The sequence below is a fragment of the Calonectris borealis genome, chromosome 7 (assembly GCF_964195595.1).
Source record: "Calonectris borealis chromosome 7, bCalBor7.hap1.2, whole genome shotgun sequence".
Taxonomy (NCBI): Eukaryota; Metazoa; Chordata; class Aves; order Procellariiformes; family Procellariidae; genus Calonectris; species Calonectris borealis.
Genome location: NC_134318.1, coordinates 22,703,256 through 22,726,099, shown reverse-complemented (window position 1 = coordinate 22,726,099; position 22,844 = coordinate 22,703,256). Strand labels below are relative to the sequence as shown.

At 45.3% G+C, this 22,844-nt stretch overlaps 1 protein-coding gene across 1 annotated transcript; it reads right to left on the bottom strand.

Moving 5' to 3' along the window:
* Positions 1-4,222: 4,222 nt before the first annotated feature.
* PKD2L1 (polycystin 2 like 1, transient receptor potential cation channel) lies at positions 4,223-22,549 on the bottom strand. The gene is made up of 15 exons (XM_075155382.1): positions 22,258-22,549; positions 18,316-18,429; positions 16,851-16,978; positions 15,428-15,684; positions 14,327-14,551; positions 13,740-13,968; positions 13,209-13,379; positions 12,307-12,488; positions 9,364-9,484; positions 8,571-8,669; positions 7,160-7,281; positions 6,742-6,859; positions 6,385-6,521; positions 5,451-5,598; positions 4,223-4,435 (listed from the first exon to the last, which is right to left on the bottom strand). Exons 1-15 carry the CDS (start codon positions 22,547-22,549, stop codon positions 4,223-4,225), a joined length of 2,556 nt encoding a protein of 851 aa, XP_075011483.1.
* Positions 22,550-22,844: the final 295 nt, after the last annotated feature.

The window sequence follows — 22,844 nt, the reverse complement described above, 5'->3', positions numbered from 1 at the left end:
CTGTAACCTGCCAGAGGTGGGCAAAGTTTGCAACAAATACTCGGATGGGAGGATCTAGTATCATAAAGTGTGTTTTGGAAACCCTGGATTCTGCTTCTGTCTTTTTGCCATTGAGAAAGTAATTCTTCTGTGTCTCAGTTTCTCTCAGTAAAACAAATGGGAGATTTGCTGCCGACCTCCTTTGAAAACGGAACAGAGAAAGGTCTGTAGGGGCGCAGGGTTGTGAGTGGTGCTGACTGGCATCTACTGGTAAACTAAACACAGTTGATAAGGTAACTCCAGAAGCTTGGGCTGTATTTGGGCGTTGTCTGAGGATTTACGTGTTCCTTTTAAACATGAAAAGTTAGGCTTGCTTGTTTTTGAGACAGATGCTTCCTACTCTTGGAGACAAACAGAGAAGAAACACTGCTGGGAGCTTTCCACTAGCTCGTGACCACGGCTAGTTGGGGGTGCCCCTTGCCAGATGCCTGAGCCTGCTTTCAGACATCTCTGCCGAGCCCCTCCCTGCACACATCAACGAATCTCTCCATGCCCCACTTGTGCTTTGACACCGTGGTTAGGGCTCCGCTTTCTTCCCCCTTGGCTGGATCCGAGAGCGCCTTAAGGCAAGCCTCTCCTTTGGAGCACATGCAGCACCTACCACAGTGGGGCTCAGACCCTGGCCACTGCGACTGCCGACACAAATAACCATGGTGGTGATATCTCTTCAGAGCACCTTATACTTTTCCAAACCTCCTCCCGAAGATTTTTAACCACCTCAAGGCACAGCTGTCTTCTGCAAGAGAGGGGCTCCCCAGCCAGACACAGCAGTTTGGAAGGCGACCCTCTGCAAATTGGAACAAAACACAGCCATGCACTTGCTATCGAGGAAAAAAATACTTTACTTTCCCCATGAGACATATATCATCTAAATAATGCCAGCTTCTGATGGCACATATCTGAAAAGAGAAGCTGTATGAACTTACCATTCAGTGTATTTATGTTATTTCTCAACCAGCTTGAACACACGATGGGCAATTACACACAAGCGATTGCTGAGGACAAGTAACTGCCTTGCCCTACTCTAGGACACATCATATACATGACAGCGTGTTGACAAGGAACAGACAAGACACAGTTGCATGGAGATGGACAAGTAAGAGAAGACACTAATGCAGGCACAGGCATATACCAGTGACAGAACTTGTTTTACACTGAGTGGCACTGGCACCACCAAAATCACAGCACAGGGTGCAGGGAGTGGTCTTTCTGCCAGAAAGGGGGAAAGGCGCTCGCTGACCAGGCTGTTGATGACACCCAGGAGACCACTGCAGCCGGTGGTTGTTGTCTGATCCCAGCCAGAGCTGGTTCAGGGCCCCTCAACAGGGCAGGCTGACGGCTGCCCCCCGCCCCAGAGGAGAGGAGGCTGCCAGGCGGTTCTCCTCAGTGGGAAGGGGGGAGCCCTGGCCAGCTGGGCTTGCTGCTCCTGTGGTTGCCACAGACAGGCAGAGTGAGGGGCAGACATCTCTCCCAGCTGCAAGGGCCCTGTGGGGACTCCGTGTTCTCCCTTTGCAGGGGAAAGGTGGCTTCCCGGGATTCGGGCACTAACAAACCCTGCAGCGCAAACACAACTGTTTTGCTTCTCCTGCTGCCCTAAAGAGCATCCACATTGCCTGTGACCTGGTTGCCTGAGGCTGATGGTCACTGTGCTGTGGATCTGAGCCCAGCTGCCACAGCATTGTCCTCTTGCCTCACCTGCCTTCCCTGACACTTACGGGGGTCCCTGTGCAGAAAGGAGCAGGGTGGTGGAGGTTGCCTCCTGGTGTGTAGCGACAGCGGGGTTCTTGTGCTGTGCTGCAGCATCCCTGCCTCAGCGGGTGGGTTATCTGTGGGGCTGGTCCTGCAGATATTTGGCACAGCTCAGGAGGGGAACAGAAACACTGGGCAATGCAAAGAGAGAGGTCTTGTGCCACCTTTTCTGTTGAGCAGAACAACCAAGCAACACTCTCCCTGTGAGAAATCTGAGGCTTTATAAAGCCAGGCCTTACAGATAATCATTCACCTTCATTTTCTTGGCACGACCCGAGCTCAGGATCCTGTTGTCCTCACAGTAGTTGTTGCTATGTAAAGGAGCTGAGCCTCAGCCAGCAAAATATCTTCCACTGACTCTGCCAGCACAGGATCAACCCCCTGAAGCAGACAGTTGCCGCTTAGATCTCTCCCACAGTGCCAGACTTAGTTCTTCACAGATCAGTGTCCCAAGTATTTGATATCTATGCAGTAACGCAGACTTAGGACCTCACCCAGTATTCTGAGTCTCTGGAAAAGCTAGGCACTCCTTCAGAGACTTAAAAGAGCAGCCTATACTTTTTGTTTTGCAATTAGGCCTCAATAACCATAGTCTGCTACTGACCCACGATCTAAAACAAGGTCTTACAAATGGATTTAAGGAAGAATGTTCCTCTGTGCCTTTCAACACACAGAGCACCCAATTCATTAACTGTAAGTGGCTGTGTGCACTCTTCAAGCCCATTAGAGAGCACGTAGCTTCTCTGTTCAATTACAACTTAGCATATGGATTTTCTGTTTCCTTAAAATTTGGAAGGAAAAAAAAAAAAGGCCTGTTTCAGGAAGTTCTCCTGACATAGGCCATTTTCAATGGCTTCAATGCTGAGAGTAGGAGGAAATAAGCAACATCATTACTCTGAATTTAGCTGGAAAAGCTGAAGGTAAGAAGCTCTTGCTCAATTCTGCTCAAAGTCAAGAACCGTGGCAATGCCTCACAGATAAGTCTTACCCTCAACAGCAGGAGCAGCTGATGGGAAGTGAGCTGTGAGACCCCACAGTTCCTGCATCCATACCTCTTGGCTGAAATCTAAGCTCCCTGGGGGCTGGGTGACAAGGTCTCACACCTCCTGCTAGGCTCTGGCAGCTGAATGACCCTCTGCTTCAGTTTATCAATGACATCTTGTAGCTGTGACAGCCCTGGAGCCTGGGCCATCTGGGCACAGGGCTGATCCTGAGGTGCTTCAGACATTCCCAGGGAGGCTTTCCCCCAGAACACAGTGACACATCCGTCTTGAAAAAGTGGCAGTACAAAATGCCACTGCACAACATCCCCACTGAACCTGTCACTGCACAGCACACTAAACAGCGTAGCATTAATATGAGTTGTTAGCAGTGGTCTGGGACAGCTTGCACTTCCATTGGCTTTAAGCCTACAGAGCCTATTTGAGGTTGTAGAATGCCAGCAATTAAGATATTTGAAATACATTTACAGTGGTCCTGTAATAGCTGCAATAGTCTGCACCAACTACAAGGAAAGAGAAGTCTCAGCAAAGTGAAAAATGCCTGGAAAAGAAGTATTTTGCATGTGATTGAAAAACTAACGTTCATCTCATTTTCACAATATTCCTAAACTGAAATTGTGTCCCACAACTGCAAACAAAATTGTTTCCTTGACAAAAATGAGAAGTGTCACAAATTTGTACATATGGTGCTGGTTTTGTGAAGTACCTTGAAATGCAATTTAAGGAGTGTGAAAATAGGCAACATAAAGAGATTCTTAGTGTCAACAGCTGTGTTAGAAACCATATCACCAGACATCTGTTCCCTAACACTCAGACCTCGGACTCTACCAGTAATAACAGCTTCTCTGTTTATGATATTTCAAATCTCCTCCCAACTCTCATTTAGTTATCCAGAGTAAGGTGTTAGTATCCTCTTTTCTCAACATCTAAATCTAAAGTACAGAGAGGGTTACCAGAGTGTTCTGGAAACAAACTATAACAGAACAAAACTGCTGGTAACCAGGTAGACACAAATAACTGAACTTCTCCTTTCCATCTCACACTAATTATTATATTCTTCTTTGTTTACATGATTACCACATCTTTGTTGTGCAATGTGCCACTCTGGACATAAGTGTTCACAGCGTTCTGGGGTCTCTACTTTTTGGGAAAGGATAGATAAAAGACTTTGTGTTGGCCTGTTCAGAGGCAGAAAACTAATACAACACCTGGTTCCAAATTTCTACCTACTCCAGAGCTATGGGGGCCAGAAGTTCTAGCTCTGTGACACTACACATCGTTACGCTGGAAGAGAGGATCTCTGATTTTTCACATCACCAGTTCCTGGCAACAGTGGTATCTGTGTCCAGCTGTCCTGATTTTTCTAATAGCCGGGAAACAATTGACAGTGACTTAGTATTGTGGGAGGCAGACTGGGAGCACTGGGCTGTTCGCTAGAAGTGCACATCAGACTGCAGCTGGATGTTCTTGGGCACCTGAGATCCCGACACATTTGACCTGGGCAAGATGGGGTAGACCCCATTTTGGGAAGAGTTGCCACTCAGGTTGTTTCGCCGTACACATTCCATTCCCCAGCTTTCTGTTTCTTCTTTAGCCAGCTGGTCTAGGCTCTGGGGGAGCTTCTCTTCCTGACTGGGTTCTTCCCCCTGTGAACCAGAAGAAAGAGTGACCTGCATTGTTAGCAAGCTACCAAGAAGTCTAGCAACACTCCAGGAGAGAGACAAGGTGTGCATGATACTTAAATATCTTCCCACATTCTTCCAGAAATTAGTACAACCTGCCTGTCTATTAAAGTTCCAGTATACTGTTTGCTGCAATACACTGATGAATGTACATTCAAGCATTAGACAGTCATCCCTTTTCGCCCTCTGCAAGAACATTCACAGAAATCCCGGGGCAAAGCAAATCTGCAAGCAAACACTTGAATAATCTTTCAGGGATGCTCACATGAGAAGTAGGACCCTCCAAACTACTCTTTCAGGTGGGAAGGGATCACAAAACTACTCTGCAAAAGAGAGGCTTCTTTCTGACTGAGCTAGGTCACTGTGTGCTGTTGGACTATTCTTGTTATAAAAGCCAAGAAGACATGAAGTAATGACATGGCTCCCGCATGCCTTTCTGCCTTTAACTTTAAAGCAGAAGAGCCAAAATATGCTGGTTGGCTGAATACAGGCAGCCTTTGGCAAAAGTCACAAGCCTGCAATGAGGCGCTATGGGCACACCGCTATCAATCTTCTACCTCATATGTGATAAATAATCTACAGGCAAGATGTTACGATCACAGAATACGCCACTGTCATGAGCTGCTGTTGCTGGGAAGGACAGTATGATCTTTTTTGACATCTGAGGATAAGTAGGTACAAAGAAACTGAAGACAAGTGAATTGCATCCACTGCCACAGGAATGAGCTTGGCCTCAAAGGAACTAGAAGGTGTGTTTAAGGGTACCATGGTTAACTGGTGGGACCTGAAAGCAAGAAGCTTTTTGTCACTGTGCTTGGACAGACAAGGCTTGATCATACAAAATGCTCACCCTGCCCAAACCTTTTTGTCTTGTGTCAATGGGGACTGGGAAAGCAAAGGTGACACCAGGTCCGTTCACATAGCAGAGCTGGTCACCTACCCTGAAGCTGGTTCAAATGCATGGTGGAGGGCTACCAACCTCGCTAACATTATCCAGTGGCTTGCCCAACAGGTCCTTCCTTTTCAGCTTGTTGCCTTCTGGCACATCTAGCTTGTTCACCACTGCATCAATCTTGGAGCCAATGTTGTTTATGGACTGTTCCAGCTGCAGCACACGTTGCAGGAGGCTGAGGAAGACATGGAGAGCATTTGCAAGCTTTTTCTTGTGATGAACAGCAGGATTTGCAGCAGAAATCTTATGGACAATGGGCCAGACCTCAAAGAGGGGTGAATGCTCCACATCAGGGAACTGATTCGTACCCACTGAAGACATAACTCTCTGCTACACTATGTTTTCATCTGTAATCAGATATTCTGCTTAGGATGGATCCCAATCAGTTTGGATCACAATATAATCCCATTATTAAATATTGCACCTGCCTCTCCTTTGTGGATGGCCCTATGTGGATTGCTCAGTGTTTCTCAGTAGCAGAATCAGGATCTCCTGATTCTCTGTGCTGTATTTATCCCATGCTCCTTCTGTGGAAGAAACAGCCAAGTGTTATTCTCAGACCTAGAGGATGAAGGTGAACTAGGCTATACATCAAGGATATTTATTCCCACAGGGCCTTCTATAAAGGTATCAACTTCCCCTGGCCCAGTTATCCGGGCTACCTTCTGACCTGAAACATTACAGCATATTGCCTGTGGCCGGCTGACAGCTGCAGAGGTTATTCAAGAGGCAGAAAGCAAAATTTCTTAACCCAATCTTTTACAGGAATAAGCAAACTACACTACAAGAACTGTCCCAGTTCTCTCCTGACCTGCTCGTTTACACATGTGCAAGATAAAAAGGGACAGATCTTACTGAAACTGCTCAGCACCAGTGTAAACAGTTACATCAGGGAAGGAAGCAGCAGGGAATCAGACCCCTCATTTGCAGAGGGATTAAACTACTGCCAGCACAAACATACACTTGGAACTCTTCTTTGGAGACCCAGCTGGCCTTATTGGCATGGTTATTCCTTGCTTCCACGTAGGTCAGATTCTCATCCAGGTTGTTGTCACCATAGGATTTCCCCAGATTTTCAATCTCTGTATTCAGGGCAACCTAGAAGATAGATAAAGAAACTCATGCAAAGTTGGATACTAACTCTGTGTCAGCTTCACTGTGAGTCACACAGCTTCACAGGCAGTGATATACTCAGCTGCAGAGTTGGAGCTGTATTTGAGTTGCCTGCTTAGTTTATACCACAAACCCAAAGATTCCTGAGGCCACCCTGGAGTGATCTCTACCAAACAAAGTGTTTCTTTCCTTGCCCTTTTTTTACCCTTTTCGCCTCTAGGTCATGCTTCATCTGCTGTTGCTCCTCTTCATCAAGGATGTGGTTGCCATCTTTGTCGAACCTGGAGAAGGCTGCTGTGATCTCATGGTCTGCATGGCCCAGTCTGCAAAAGAATAGAAAGAGAAAGCTCAAGGCGCTGAATTACACTGTTAGGCTCTAATGTGTTGTTTCCTCCTGCCAGTGACAAACCTAAATATCCCAAATGGGAAAGAGATAGCAACATAAACCCATTTAGAACAGGAGATTAAACATGTGAGGAAAGATGATAACTTTTTTTTTTTGAGTCTTACATTGCCCAGATCTGAGCTAACTGCTCTCCCAGCCTTTAAAACCAGAGAATTTAAATTACCTGTATGACCAAGAGAAAGGGATAAGCAGGCATCCCTCAAGCTGACTCACTTACTCCTTCAAGCTGTTCTTGAAGTCTTCAAAATCCAGTTCTTTTGTTCCATTCTGCAGTGCTTTCTGCACATCGGAAATCCGTTCCTTCTTCAGCTTCAGCCTCATGAGCGTCCGGTTGTAGCTCTGTTACCAAAGATGCAAACGGACACGGAATCATGCAGGCAGAACAGTGAAAAATAGGGCAGAGTGGACAATGCGATATGGATGAGCAGATGCTAAGTAATACAGGGAGATTTTAAGCTTTCCAGAAGCAAAAATACAACATTGCTGAATGAGACCCACCTCTAAACTAGGATCATGCCTTCAAAGCAACACCAACATGGTAGCCAGAGTCTCCATGACAAAGTTTGCCCTCTGCTTTTCTCCTCCCAACTCTCCCTTTATCTGAGCTCCCAGTCATCAGCTGTTTAAGACAACCTCTCAAATACCATTCTTTGCAGAATATTGGTCCCACAGCACAGAGTTGTGAACTTCCAGAACCTTTTCTGGAATTTGCCCATGGGAAATCCAGATGTAACCCACTAGATTTGCACCCCTGTAACATGCTCAGCTTAGAACTACAGGACCTGCCATTTTATTGATCAAAGTACATTCTATCAAGGACTGAAAGAGCTTTGTCTAGAGATTGTCCTGGGAAGAAAAGTCTCTCAGAAACACTACAGGCGTGCTCAAGTAACAGAATTCCCCCAGCCCCTGCTTTCTCGTCTCCCTGTTGCCAAAGAATCTGGGAGCTTAATTTATCCCAGAAAGGAACTGTGACTCCTGTGTGCACCAAGAAGGTGGATCTGGAGTTGGCAACCACTGTTTTTCTCTAGTAAATTCCACGTAGGTCAGGGACTTCCAGAAAATACTTCAGGAAAGTAGCACAGTTGTCGTGGTTTAACCTGGCAGGCAGCCAAATACCACGCAGCCGCTCACTCACTCCCCCCGCCCCCCCAGTGGGACAGGGAGAGAATCGGAAGGGTAAGAGTGAGAAAAACTCGTGGGTTGAGATAAAGACAGTTTAATAGAACAGAAAAGGGAAAATAATGATAATAAATAATGATAGAATATACAAAATGAGTGATGCACAATGCAATTGCTCACCACCCGCGCTGACCGATAATCAAGTAGCGATCGGTACTTCCTGGATCACGCCTACCGTTCATATACTGAGCATGATGTCACATGGTATGGAATACCCCATTGGCCAGCTGGGCTGGCTGTCCTGATTATGTTCCCTCCCATCTTGTGTACCTAGCTCAGTCAGTAGGCACGGGAGCTGTCCTTGGACTAGGAGGGCACTTAGCAACAACTGAAAACATCAGTGTGTTATCAACCTTCTCCTCATACTAAATCCAAAACACAGCACTAGGAAGAAATTTAACCCTATCCCAGCCGAAACCAGGACAACAGTTTTCACTATTCATCACCTGCTTCAAGATGTCTGAGAGCTGCAGCTCATCCTTCTGGCTTGAAAGCTCCTCCTTGACTTCTGAGTAGGTGTCATTGATGATGGCCAGAAACATGTTCTAGAGAAAGGGGAAGAAAAGAGATGAATAAGCATGAGGCATCTTGCTTACTCCAGCAGCAGAAGCAGCAAGAGACAGGCATAGCTGTGCAGGGCTCAGTTAAAAAAGCAACTATTTCCACATGGGATATCCCTTGGGCAAATTAAGGTGGGTGAAGGGAAGGCCCACTTCAGCCGCACAGTGCTTTCTTCCCAGTGAGAAGGTCCTTGCAGTTAAAGCAGTGGCTGAAGGTACATTCGTTCCCAGCTCAAATACCATCTTTGGTAGCCTCTCGGGCAAGATCTTAAGTTACATTTGGATTCCTAGCACCGGGTATTTACCCTGGTCATTATGAGCATCCCTCCGCATCTGTCACCTAGGAAGCCAGAGACTGTCCCCCGTGCTTTGTTCACTGCCTGCTACAGAGCAGCTGAACTGATCCCCTTGAATTCAGCTGCCACATCAGTGGTATTCCCGGAAAGTTTTAGTCTTCACCTTAAAGGATGTGAATATGGCCCTTAATTCCCTGATCATCAAATCCCCAATTGCAATGACGTGCTCTTTGTTTACTTTGGTCTGTTTGCACTGAAAAGCTGTCGTAACAGAACCTTCCTTTCTCTCTAAACATTTGCACTGCACCTAACACAGGGATTATCGGGAGGGGTCTCTCAAACACTGCTGTTAATACAGGGGCAAGGAGGGCTTTCTTGCTTACCAGGAGCACAAAGAAAACAAAGAACACATAGGTAACGAAGTAAATAGGCCCAAGGACCCTGTTGGCATTGTCAATGGAATTGTAGTCAAAATCACCGAGAATGATCCGAAACTGGGTGAAGCTGGAAGAGAAGAAGAGCACAAGGTCACACAAAGGCACATACATTTATCCTACCTCCTCAGACAGTCCTGAGGTGAACCCTGAACCTGCCTGCAGCCCAGATGGTCACATGCACAAGCCAGAGCAGGGTCTAAGTCACTCAGTCTGACTGGTGAGTAGTATTTCAGGGGTGAACGGAGCTGATCTGGTTAGAGCATGAGCTGTCTGGAAAGTAAAACATGGTTTCCACACAAATTTCTGGTTGTCCAAAGTGTGTTTTGGTCTAAACAGGAGTTAAAAACAAAAACAAAACAAAAACAACCTGAATTTTCCCTTATAAAGGCTTTTGACTCACTGAAGCCTTCTCTGGCAAGAGAGTTCATGAGACTGTGGAGAGGATGTTAGTATTGGACAGTACTCTTCAACATTTTGCAATTCATAGCCCCTGTAATGAAGCAAGTTTAAGTCTATTGATCAGAAGTTTGCTTATCATCTCAGCTATCTCTTGTAGACCCCTTAAAGACAGGACCCTGGATGCCAGAGGTCTGTGGAACACAGGCTGAGAACTGCTGCTGTAGCAGGTACCTCCCTTAACATCGCACATTGCCTGAGCGGACGCACGGACTGAAGGGCTGTCTGAGGCTGGACATCTTAACTCACTTCCCCCACACCTCCTTCTGGGGGTGCTCATCCACCCACTGGTCATCCCCCATCTCAGACACCTTGATACATCACCTGCAGGACTTCTCTGGAAATTGATCAGTGAAGTGACCCTTGTAAAAAAATATCCTCCAATTAAAAAAATGAAAGAACAACAACAAAAAAAAAGACAGACAGAAAGACAGACACAGGCTGTGAAACCATATGCAGGGAAAAGGACCTGGAGACCCCGGAGCCTGAAAATCCTGTCTGAGAAATGCAAAGCTCCATTTCAGATTCCTTGCATTTGGACTATTTAGGGAGCTGGGAATGTTTTCCAGGTCTAAGGAAGAGGAATATGGCATTGCTTCCTTTTCTTTGGTTTAAATTGTCCCAATTCAGTGATGTTGAAATATCTCCTTCCAGTAAGAAATTATTTTTATCTCTTTTGCTTTGAAAATGTCTACTTTATCTTATTTAGACTATTATACAGCATATTTTAGAAAACTTCATGCTGAATTTGTATTAAAATTAGCATATTACATGACTACCAACTTTCAGAAATGAAGTAGAGCTGGCTGTCTTATCAAAATTAGATATATTTATAAACATAAATATGAAGTTTCTGACTTTTTCATTTCAGTGTTTAAAGCTGTCGTCTTGATAAGATAAATGCATTACTTTTGCTTTTCCCTATGAACACCCTGTAGCAACAAACAAAAGTATTCCTTCCAAATCTTTGTTTGAATTGAAGTGCATTATCTGACGAAAAACAGAAAAGTTTTCATGCAGCTGTTGTGCAGGCACTGAAACGATGTGATCAGCAAGTGTATTTGAAAGTCAGAGAATTTCAAAACTCTGGAGCTTCTATCTGGGCCTCTTCCTTATGAAAAAAAAAAACACAAACAAAAAAAAAAAGAAAAAAAACCCCAAACAAACCAAAAAAACCCACAACACTCTGAGCCTACCTCAGAACACTTGTTTTAAGCTATTTAGTTCTTACTGCTAGAATTACAGAGAAGTTTAACCTAACTAGGCCTAAAACCATCCGCTGGTGTTTAAAAACACAAATTTCCCAAGGTCTCAGTAACAGTCAGACAGCACCGTTCTATCGCCTTTAAGGACCCACAGCAGGTGAGAAGGTGTCGTGGTTTAACCCCAGCCAGCAAATAAACCCCACACAGCCACTCGCTCACCCCGCCCTCTGGTAGGATGGGGGAGAGAATCGGGAGGGCACAAGTAGGAAAACTCACGGGTTGAGATAAAAACAGTTTAATAATTGAAATAAAACAAAGTAGAACGGTAATAATAACAATGAGAACAACAACAATAGCAGAATATACAAAGCAGGCGATGCACAATGCCACTGCTCACCGAGCACTGACCACATGTCACGAACGGGGTGAGCCCCCCCACACCCCTGGTTTTTATACTCAACATGATATGTCACATGGTATAGAATACCCCATTGGCCAGCTGGGTCAACCACCCTGGCTATGCTCCCCCTCGCCTCAGCTTGCCCTGCACATGGCAGGGCATGGGAAGCCAAAAAGAGAAACAAAAAGTCCCCGGTGCAAGCACCACCCAGCAACAACCAAAGCATCAATGGGCCATCAACGCTCCTCTCATACCAAACCCAAAACACAGCACCCGCCCAGCTACTGGGAAGAAAGTTAACTCTGTCCCAGCCAGAACCAGGACAGAAGGTGACAGAAAGTCCTGCAGAACAGAAACTAAATTATCAACTGAGCTATGATGCTTTTTTGCAGAAAGACGTTAAACCACTCTGCATGTTGAGTACTCTTGGTGTGCCTAACAACTCCACATAAAGGGAAAGCTGTCTAGGCTTCAGCAAACTGAAACTTCTCACTAAACGCTCCCATGAAAAGGCGGGGATTTCCATTGAATTGTAGGGCTGCAAGGAGTCTCAAAGTCTGGTAGGATCAGCTACTCGCGTCCCTATTGATAAACACCAGACAACCAGAAATCTGTCTGTAACCCTCAATTACCTTACTGCATACTTTTGTCCATGAAGGTGTCACAGCTGGAGGACTGTGAGCGACTGAGTAACCATTGTGGCTGTACTACAATGAGATACAACACATGTCTGATTGACATTCAGATTTGCAATTGGGGAGAGATTGGAAAGCAGTTAAAATTCTTTTGATGAAATGATGGAAACATGGTTCTGACTTATACACTTACATGCATTTAACAAAGGTACTGAAGTTTTCCACTTGTGTCCCAAAAAGAAGGTAACCCAACTGGGCATAGGCAAAAAAGACAATGAAGAACATAATGGCAAAGCCCAGGATGTCCTTGGCGCAACGTGCCAGTGTGGAGGAGAGCTGGGTCATTGTTTTGTTAAAGCTAATATACTTGAATATCTGCAAGAAAGGACAGGGACAAAGTTAGGTCAAACCATCAGCTAGGTCAGTCTCTCTCATATATGCGCACGCTTACTAAGACAAGAGGCTCTCTATAGTACCAAAGCACCAAGCAGACAGCCAGGCTAGGGCAACGGTGGCTTAGTGTTCAGTATATTTGTCCCAGGTGTGCCACCATCTTCCTGTGGGATCATAAACATATGACTTTGTTGCCTGTGTCAAAGGAAAATATAAAGAGGGACTTCTGTAAGGCCAAATGTCTTGAGGCTAATGAGGAGCCTCAAGTACAGTGTGGGTTTCCACCATGCCAAGATGCTTTGGTTGAAATGCAAAGTCCATGCCAACAGATGAGTCATTTCCAGTTGTTGGGTGGCCATCACAAAAGGAAAACATGTTTGCCAGATTACCCTCCAAAATACTAAAATAGTACAGGATAGACAAAGTTATATTGTACTCAGCATTTTCTAAAACCACTTTTACACCACAATGTCTGAGCTCATCTCCCTGTCTGTTATCTCCAAATAACTGGCCTCAGAAAGCAGGCTGAAAAGTTGTCTAGATTTACTGCAAAACAGAGCATACGACTTTGAGGAAAATCCTTCTCTGTTATATAGCTGTTACCTTCATTCACTCAGAGGGATGGAAGAGTCAACCCCCAAGCTATCTAGAGGAAGACGTCTGAGACTGGAGGCCTGGCACCTTCCAGATCCCCTACAATACCTTGATCCAGGCAAAGAATAAGTTGACTGCATTCATATTGTTGTACTGTGTCTGCCAGAATGCCAGGAACTCAAAGTCTGCGTAGGTGTTGGGGTGTTTCAGCAACTCTCCCAACAGTCTGTTCACCTCAATGGTGCGAAAGATGTGAAACCCAATAGCGACGATGGAGAGCTGCGAAGAGGAAGAGTCTGCAGTGACCACTGTGCCTATGCTTACTGCAGAAATTAAAGTGTCACAGAATTCCATAGTATCACACTTCAGAACTGCAGTCTACTGGTGGGGCATGGAAATAAGCTCTTAAAGCACTGAATGATGCCCTGACTTCACAGCCTCTCAGGCATGTCTAAGGAAAGAATTTTCTCCTAACAGCTGATAGAAGAGCATGTGTCCATTTACTCTGCTAATTCATTTTGCTATTGGAGCAAAACATGTGCCAGGTCTTGTATCTAGACCAGTTTCCCCATTCCTTCATTTGTTTTGGCTCAAACCTCTCTGCCATTGCTCCCCCCAAAAGTGTGCAAGGATCCTCACCAGAATGACGACTACATCCAGGATGTTCCAGATGCTGGTGAAGTACTGAAGTTTGTGGATACGCAGCTCCAAAATCTCCTCCACCACATAGTAGAAGATGAAGACACAGAAGACAATTTCACAGGCAACAATGAAGAAGTCCCACGTGCTGACATATCGTATAAGCTTGACTGTCCGGATTTGCCAGGAGGGAATAGCACCACCAGTGGCTGGAAACTCAACCACTAACCTTGAAGGGGACAAGAAAACTCTGATAATTACAAACAGCGGGAGGGAGGCTCTCAGATAATTTTGAGAGGCATCAAACTTGAGCATGACTTATCCACCAAACCACGAGTGGAAGAGTTGTGCATGTGTTTATGCAGCCTTATCTCTGCTGCTTCACTGCCCCTGATAGGAAACAGTGAAAGGTGAAGAGAACTGTGACTGGTTATGTCAGGAAGACCACGTCTTCTTACTAATCTATGCAACATCTACTGACACCATTCAGTCCTATCCCCCTGGTGGACCATATTACAGTATTTGCATTTTAAGAAACTGTGGCTTTGAGGAAGAAGCAAGAGGCAGAAGAATATTCAGTGGCTTACCTCAGAACGCAGAACAGATTGATATTTGCATTATACACAGAGAAATCAATGAAGACAACTCGTGTCCCCCGATCCAGCCACAACTTCTCCTTTAAGACTTGCAGGGCTTCAGCACTCTCTTCTCTGGTCAACTTGAGGTCTATGTAGTATCCTCCCCCACTGTAACTGGTTAGTCTTCCCCAGTGAGAGGAGCCACCCAGCTCCTCCTCAGAATGGTACCTCCACCTGCAGCAGAAAAGCCATAAGCAAAGGCATGACCATCCCAGGCTTGTAGCCAGGAGAAATTAGACTATATCTTCAAGGGACAGAGCAGGTTTTAATTAAATAGTTGGCATTTAATTCCTATTCCAGATCTAAGCCTATATCAGTTCTTCATTATTGATAGATTTCTGATCTAGTGCTTCCCAGCAGTGACACAACACGACTTGCGATACTAAGGAGGGAAAATTCTGCAGGTTCATTGGCTATGCCACAGTCTTGTTTGCATGGAGGTTACTCCTGGGATTGCTGTATTGCCTTCTACCATGTTGCACACAGCCCTCTGCGTAGAACACGCTTGCACTCATATTTCCTTATGAACAATAGCTTCTCATTCACAGACCAGGGCTCATACAGCAAGCAAAGAATTATTAAACTGCAGCTACTTCACATTATTATAGAGACACAGGTTTTCAAGATGAAAGAGAGGCACTCTCTTCTCTCTGGCTCCTGAAATCCAGGAGGGAAGCAGACAGCATCATCCATTTGATAGATCTGGTCCCAAACGTCTCTATCTATCCTCACCCTCTTAAAAACAGACAACAATCTCTACCTCATTCTCCACTGGATTTTTCATGGCTGTCCCAACAGGTCCCACTCTGCCACTCCCTCTGTTGTGCTTTTCCTCAAAGAGACACTTGGCCTTATTGATAGACTAAAAGGACTTGCTGCTGCTGACTGCAAGGGCACTTCCAGCCTTATGTGAAAAACTCAACCCTGGTATCCCGTGGCTCAGCTGGTCTTATTTTAATTAGAAGAGACTAATTTGGGGCAACTAAAAAAAAAAAAAAGAGAAAAGAAATCACAGATTTTCTAATCCTGAACAGCAGAAGATGTACTTACGCCGTTCCATTGATGAGTCCAAAAGAGACCCTTTCCTCCTTGTCTTCTGAGTAAACATCATAGCAGCCTGAGATTTCCTCCTTGAAGTCATCATGGACCACACAGGAATTGTTCTTCACCTTCAGTTGTCGCATGCGTGGGACACCCAACAGCACGTTCTCGTAATAGATGTATGACTGGGTGCTGTGCGCTGCTAGGGACTCGTTGTTGTACCACTTTGTCCAGTAAAGATTATCCAGAAGAGGGCCTTGTGCATACTGCAAGAGAGGGAGAGGAGAACAACTTCTTCATAGCCCACATATCAGAGGAATTCTGTTGGCCTGAGCTTGAGATAGTAAGACCTGACCCACCCCTCTCTACTCCCCAAGATGGAAAGTAGTAGAAGCTTGTTGAATGTATCCTAAGGAGGGAAAAGACCAGAGCTGGTGGAGCCACAGGGTGGAGGAGAAATGCTGGGCAGCAGGGTCGTCGTTGGCTTCTCACAGGCCTGTAATATGGCTGCTGCACCTTGTTGGGTTGGTGAAGAGACAAGGGCCCTGCAACCCTCTTTGCCCCTTCCACTTCAGTGAGCACAAGTCTCAAGGAATTGTCCTGGAATGAGGTGTGAATTATGAAAAGGGGGTGTGCCAGTGCCCTGGAAACAGTGGGGGGAAAACAATAGTGCCATAGTTCATTTTACTTTTTTAATACAGCAGGAAAAGACAAACTTAACTGACAAACAATTTCTGGCTGACTGTCAGAGACACGTGCTTGCAATATCTCAACAACATTCACTGTGGCTTATATTATTCCTTCACCAGTTCTTTGACAGAAACATGTTAGACCCTAGATATCTTTTCCCCTCTTTATTCTCTTTGATAAAAGTCAGTGCAAATTTTAATCCAGCTTCTTCATGAAGAATCTATAGATCAGACCAGCCCAGGCATGAATTACAGGCAGGTTAAGTATGCTGTTCCCACAATTACCCATGAAAATGGACATAGGCTTATTACTAAGACACCAGCATGAAGACATTGGACTGTAAGATTCAAAGCCATTTCTACCACAAGGAAACCTGGAGTAAGTCACTTGGCCTCTCCGGGCTGGCACTCCCTATGTGTGCAATGAGCATCACATCACAGCAATTTCTTTTTGTTATGTCCTGCCTGTCTAGCTGGTAAGTTTCTAGCTGGACTCTTCTGGGCGCACACAACACTGAGCCTAGCCAGTATCCTGGCCACAGTGCTCAGAGGGATAAATTATATTTTAAATCAGTGGATATTTTGCACGCAAATGATATTGTAACTATTGCTAGTAGCTGGCAAAAGCTTGTGGCAGCAAAATGCCTTGCTGAAAGCACTAGTAGCACATTCAGAGGGAACTGAATATCCCAGTCTAGCTGAGATTTCCAGGGCTCCCCATGCTGGGCCAGACTTGTACTCACCACCCAGAAGTCAGCCATGCTGCTGATGGACTGGAAGGAGACACGGCCATCTGTAGAGGTCTGCAGGAAGAGCTCAGACATCACTTTGGTGTAGTAATAGGCATTGGAACTTGTCATTCCGTATGTCACTAAGAGAAGAGACAAGAGGAGGGTCCTCCCTTATACCTGAATGTTGGAGCCTGACATAAATATATGTATATATTAACTCTCTGTGTAGCTTGTACTATCACAGGTAAGCTAAGCAAGGCACAAGGGAAGAAACCTTGGGAACTCTAATCATATTACTTTCTGCTTTCTTAGGGATTTACAAACTTATCTGTTGCATGTTCCAGAATTTAAACTGTCAGACTGACAGACTAAACAGAGTTTAAAAGCCAGAGAAGACCATTGGATGATGCAACTGAACATCATGGGTAACAATTTTTTTTCGTCAGACAAGATTTCTGAGAGAAATTTTCTTTCTCAGAACAAAGTCCATGATCTCTATTTTGAAGTTCTGATCTGAATCCGTAAAGGTATAGAGACGACCCCTTTTCCCAGTGGAAAGTTCCACTACCAAGAAACCTCAAACAGGAGCAGAGTCTAACTTCCCTGAACACGTTGTTTCAACTCTCCCGTGCTCCTTCCTGCAGAAAAGCGTCCATCATGGTGATCACTAAGAACATGTCCTACTGTTGAAAGGGCACCATGAAAATAAAGCAGCTGACATTCAAGACCCCAACACCACCACTTCTGGATGAGTCAGTGTGCAACCACATGTATGTCTGTGTCCATATCTTTGTTCTTTAGGAAGAGTGGCTGAAGCACTGTCTCCCTGGGCCAGTGTGATAGTAACTCTGGTTGGTATTGTCTGTCTATCTCTCCTGCCATAGGGTCCATGAAATATAATCCTCTTCACTGTCCCATGCCACAGGTGCTCATTTGTGATAATGAATTAACCTTCCCAAAAAACAAACAGCCATTGTTCTACCCGAACAAAGCCCATTAGCATTCAGCACAGGGACGCATTAAATCCACCCAAGAACAATAGTGTGAGTTGCCATCTGCTTTATCACCTCAGCCACTCCTCCAGTCCCTGAGGGGAAAAATCTCTCTGAACCCTGTGTCTTTAATCCCAGGAAGTTTCTAGAGCTGCTCTCTGGGGTTTGAACATTCGCTGTGAAACTAAGAAAAGACCCTGAGCAGATTCTCCCAGGACTGCGGAGTCCATGGCTAGAACTGATAACACGGATCAGAAAATACTGCTTAAACTTAACCAATATCAATTAAGTGTAGAGCAAGTTATTTTACTTGTGTGTGCAGCAGCTATTCTGTAGGTTAATGACACACCTGCTTGCTGCAGTGAGTGCATCTACAATAAATTTAACATCTACAACAGAGTGAGGAAGTCTAATAATAAAACCTCATATTATTCCCCTCACGCTGCACACAGAAAAGACACCGATGAGATGTGACAGCTACTTACGTAGGCAGATGTCCACCAAGAACACTATATAGACTAGCAGCTCTCGCAGTGTGGTCTTCACATAAAGCTCTCTGTTTTCAGCTGTGTTCTCAGTCAGCGTAGTGCCCCACAGACCTGTTGAGTGTAAAGAAGAAATTGGAGAGTTTTGAAGACCATTCTCAAAGACCATGCAAGGCGCTGAAGTCCCTTTCCCAAAGAAGGCTCTTGGGAGTTGGATTTTTGTCACTTTTCAAAGCAAAACCGGTTTTCTTTTCAAAACTCGACTAAGAGCTGTAAAAGTGTGTTAAATAACCCCTGAAAAGAACCATTCCAGCACGAACAAAAGATTTGGGGCTGACTGAAATGGAAATATATTGGCTTATTTTGCTAAATCACTCTCTCGTTTCCTGCTTGGACTGATTATTTTCCTGCCTGTTTTTCAGCTTACTTTTTGCAGAAATTCAATCTTTGTCACAAGTACTCTTGAAAACAGAAAATTTCATCTCAGTCATCCATGTGCCAACAGCTGACCTTCTGATAGAACTTCCATAGCAGAACTGCATCTGATGTTAGTCCTTTCAGTGTATCTTGAACCATCAGGCCCCAAATATTTGTTCCTTGCTTACCTAAAAACTCTTGCAGATTTCTTGTAGGTCATAAGACTCAATCAAATAACCCAACTCAATATTTTCAGGATAAAATTTAGAGCCAAATTATCTTCAGGATGTCTATCAATGGAGCTCTGCTGACTTCAATACAGTTATGCCAATTGCACCAGCTAGTGATCCAATTTCTTCACACAGTGAAAGCAACTCATTAAACATCAGAAGGGTGGATCAAAAAGAGAGAAACACTTCCTTTAAAAGGAGCCTTGATATTGTGGGTTTGATGAACCGCCTGACACCATTAGTGTATTTGTTTGTTCTTGCTGTAATGGCCTTCTGTTGTGATTTCTGAAATGCTCCTGAAGTGAAAGGCATAAGAACTTCCACTTGAAAGCCTAGTGATGGAAGCCATGTCAATAATACCCATAGTCTTGCTGCTTTCTGCAGCTCCTAGAGAGCTCAGCCCTGACACCCATCCCCAGTTGTACGCAACAATCATCTTCCTGCAAGTCAGGATCAAAGCTGATCAAAGGCCACACATTTGAAGTCATCTCTGGCAGAGGACAAAGGGCCTTTTTCTTTGGAGCAAGCAAAAGTGGTATAGTGGTCTGCACGCATTTACTCCCGTCCTTTCAATAGCTCTTTGGCGTCTCAACAGATTAGAGAGCTTTTTGTACCTTCAGCTACCATAGTGCCTGTTGCAACATCCACCCTCACTCCTGGACAGACAAACCTGGACATGCCTGATCTGGACATGCCAGGCCAGCAGCGGAAGTGAGAACCTGGAGGAGATCTGGATTAACTCGTGTGCAGGAGAGAGTAGCATGTGATCTACAGGAATCTCCACAATGGAGAAAAACAGGGCGCAACAACCACCCATCTGTTCAGGTCACTTTTAAATGACCCCCTTCATCTCTAGATGACTACACCAAATCTTTTAACAGGTTTATTTGTTTTTCCATGAGGCAGGGAACACCTGCTATCCACATGTTGGGAACAGAAGCACAGACTTTCTTTGCTTTGGGAGTGGAAGTGTACTTGGGAACACCTTAATTCAGGGACACTCAAATATCCTTGAAAACTTGGTTCAGAGACTTGCCCAAAATTATACCTGGAGGACCATGAGGCTGGCCCACTACCCTTTCAGATTGCATCCAGTAATTGTAAAACTATACCAGTCGAGGTTTGGTTTCAGCTGTTTCTTTAGGAAACTTGCCATGGAAATATAGCACCTCATACACGAAGCATGTCCCCATCTGTGTCTCCTGTGGCACCACCTACTCCCTTGGGGATGCACCTGGTTTGGACATGACGTTTGGAGTAGAAGGATACTCAAGACTAGAAGACATCCAGGCTTCCTTATGGCATCTTGCATGCTGTCCAGCACTCACAAGGCAGAGCAGAGAAAAAACCTCAGAATCTAGAAAACAGGCAATCAATGGAATTTGTGGCTGCTTTTAAACCAGACTTGTGACCCAGGTGAGCGACTAGCTCACCGCCTCGGGGAGAGCCTTCCAAAGGCAGTGGGAAGCTGGGTGCCCCTCACCAGCCACCGTGCCATCCAGATACCCAGCAAAGTCAGTCTGTAGGCTGGCCATGAACAGGAGGTAGGCAGGAACCAGAGGAACCAGAGTTGCCTGGACAAAGTTTAGAGAGGGAACAGTCCTGAGCAGTGGCACTAGAAGCAGCAGCTACTCACTGGTAGTCCAGCCCAGTAGCTGATGAGGACAAGAAAAGAACTCAATAAGCCAACTATCACCAGTACCTCTGAAGAGCTACGGATACGTAATCCCAAGGAATGGTTTTCAAGCAAAAAAAACCACAAACTGTCCTTGGCTAAGCAACTTATCTTTACTACCTCCATTTTCCGTGTGAGAAACTAATGTGATTAAATGGAAGGGGAGGGCAGGGGGGAACCAGCGATATTTGGAGAGGCAATGAAAAATAATGAGCACCTAGTAAAGATGCAAAGGAAGGATACAAATTCTTCAAGGAAGAAGTCCCCACCTCTGTGAGGCTGATAGAGGCCTTTCTTCTGGCTGCACTGGCCTTTGGATCTTATCTTCCCAGCTCCGGTCTGTCCTACAACCCTATTTACCACCCTTGCTGGCAGGACACACTGCTGCAACAGTCACAGAAGAAGGGAATGCTGTAGTGTCCTGACAGCTATTTTCATTTGCATGCTCCAATTTCAACCCCGGCATCTCACAGGTGGAATTTTGATGTTAAAGTATGGATTTGTTTTTCCTTTTTAAGTCTCAATGCCTAGAAGAAAGGGTATCAGAATAAAACAGGTAAACGATGCACTGCCTCTGAGCAATCTGTAATTACCCACCAAGCCCACCCAGCACTGCTCCTTAGCCAGAAGAAACCTCTAAAGCCTCAGCTCTGGCTTCCATGTGAATTAATAGTGTTAGACTGTAACTGCAATGACAAGAAAGAATTGATCACAGAGGGGCTGTGCAATTCAGGACCCAGCTATACTGTTATTCACTCACATGTACTGTTAGAGGGTACAGCTCTGAGAAAGGTTCCTGCAAGACCAGGAAGCAGAGCCTCTGGTGTTGCTTTTCTTCTAAGTCGGGAAGAAAGACACATTGGCAAGAAAATAATAGTTTCCCCGAGAAATAGTTTATTGCTTTTTCTTCCCTGTTTTCACAGCATTAGGACTTTATGCCTTTTATAAGAAACTGTTCAACAAATGCCCTTGCCTAGGGCTGTATCCTTACAGGAGACCTAACTTGCTCCCAGCTTTCTGATTGCCTCTGAACAAGGCTACATATTTCATTCCCCCTTGTCTTTTAAACTGGAAACGAGCACCTCTTTCTTTCAGCTGTCTTCAAGCAAAGCCTTGTTTGATACATTCCTGTTATCATCTGCACTTCAGTCCTGACAGTGCTAGATTTTCTCTGGTGGATATTTATGTCAGTTCTTAATTTACTGTAACACAGGGGCCAGTACCACTCCATCTAGAAAATGCATGCAAAGACAGAATATTCTCATCACCAGAGCGATGGCTCCTGTGGATTCAGGACACCTAAGCTCTGCTAACAGATTCATTGCATGACCATGAGCACACTGCCAAGTCTGTCTGTACCTCCTGCCCTGTGGCAAAGGTAACAGGACAGACCATGGAGCTACAGCAAGGCACACGGAATGAGGATGCTCCCTCCAGGTCAGTCAGAGATGTTCTCTGGGGCAATGCTAGTCTATGTTGAGCAGGTTCCTGGGCTACACAGATACTGTGGGGTTTCTACCCTCTGCATCCCCACACTCACACCGTGCCCACCCCCGCCCCCACACCATTGTTCTTCCCAAGGGCTAGTAAATCCTTTCTAGTGAGATATCAGAGCGTTACCTCGGATGCCTCTGAAGATGTAGAAGCAGCACTTGAGTAAAGGACTTGTCTTCCCATCCACAGCTTTGCTCTGCTTTTCCTGGTAGGGCAGCGGATCCCCCACCTCTTCAAAGTTCTCATAGGGATTCTCCAGGATGGACTTGGGGTTGTAGATGGCTCGAATCTTCAAGGAGGTAGAGGGAGAGCCATTGTAAACAGGATTATCCCAAGCTTTCTTCCCCACTGCCTCTAGTTCATGCTCCTCTGAGGCTCGAAAGTGGCTCTCAGCTCTGTTTAGGTGAGACGAGCTCATGGCTAGTCGCTGCCAGCAGAAGTATTTTTTAACTTGAATTGTGAAGATTGCCTGCCTAGGCTGGATTTGAAGCTAGCGGAGAGAGAATCAGTCAATGCCAAACAGCTTGTCTGCCTCAGCAACCCAGGAGAAGGCACACCATCAGCTTCCCACAGAGAGCACACATCCTCTCTCTCTTTTATACCAGCTCAGCTGGTGACACCTGTCAGAGGAGTGGCACTACCCGTTGTTAGAAACCACCATCAGCCCTGTTATCCCAGCGGTCCTGGGAACACCGACACGTCCAGGAGACCTT

What these genes read in the sequence shown, in the direction of transcription:
- PKD2L1 (XM_075155382.1), bottom strand. Translation starts at nt 22,549, where the DNA reads ATGAGCTCGTCTCACCTAAACAGAGCTGAGAGCCACTTTCGAGCCTCA. An exon ending in TCTCAGACATCTTGAAGCAG is followed by an intron (nt 7,282 to 8,570) that starts GTGATGAATAGT and finishes CTTTGGTAACAG; the next exon opens with AGCTACAACCGGACGCTCAT. An exon ending in ATGACCTAGAGGCGAAAAGG is followed by an intron (nt 6,522 to 6,741) that starts GTAAAAAAAGGG and finishes TCTATCTTCTAG; the next exon opens with GTTGCCCTGAATACAGAGAT.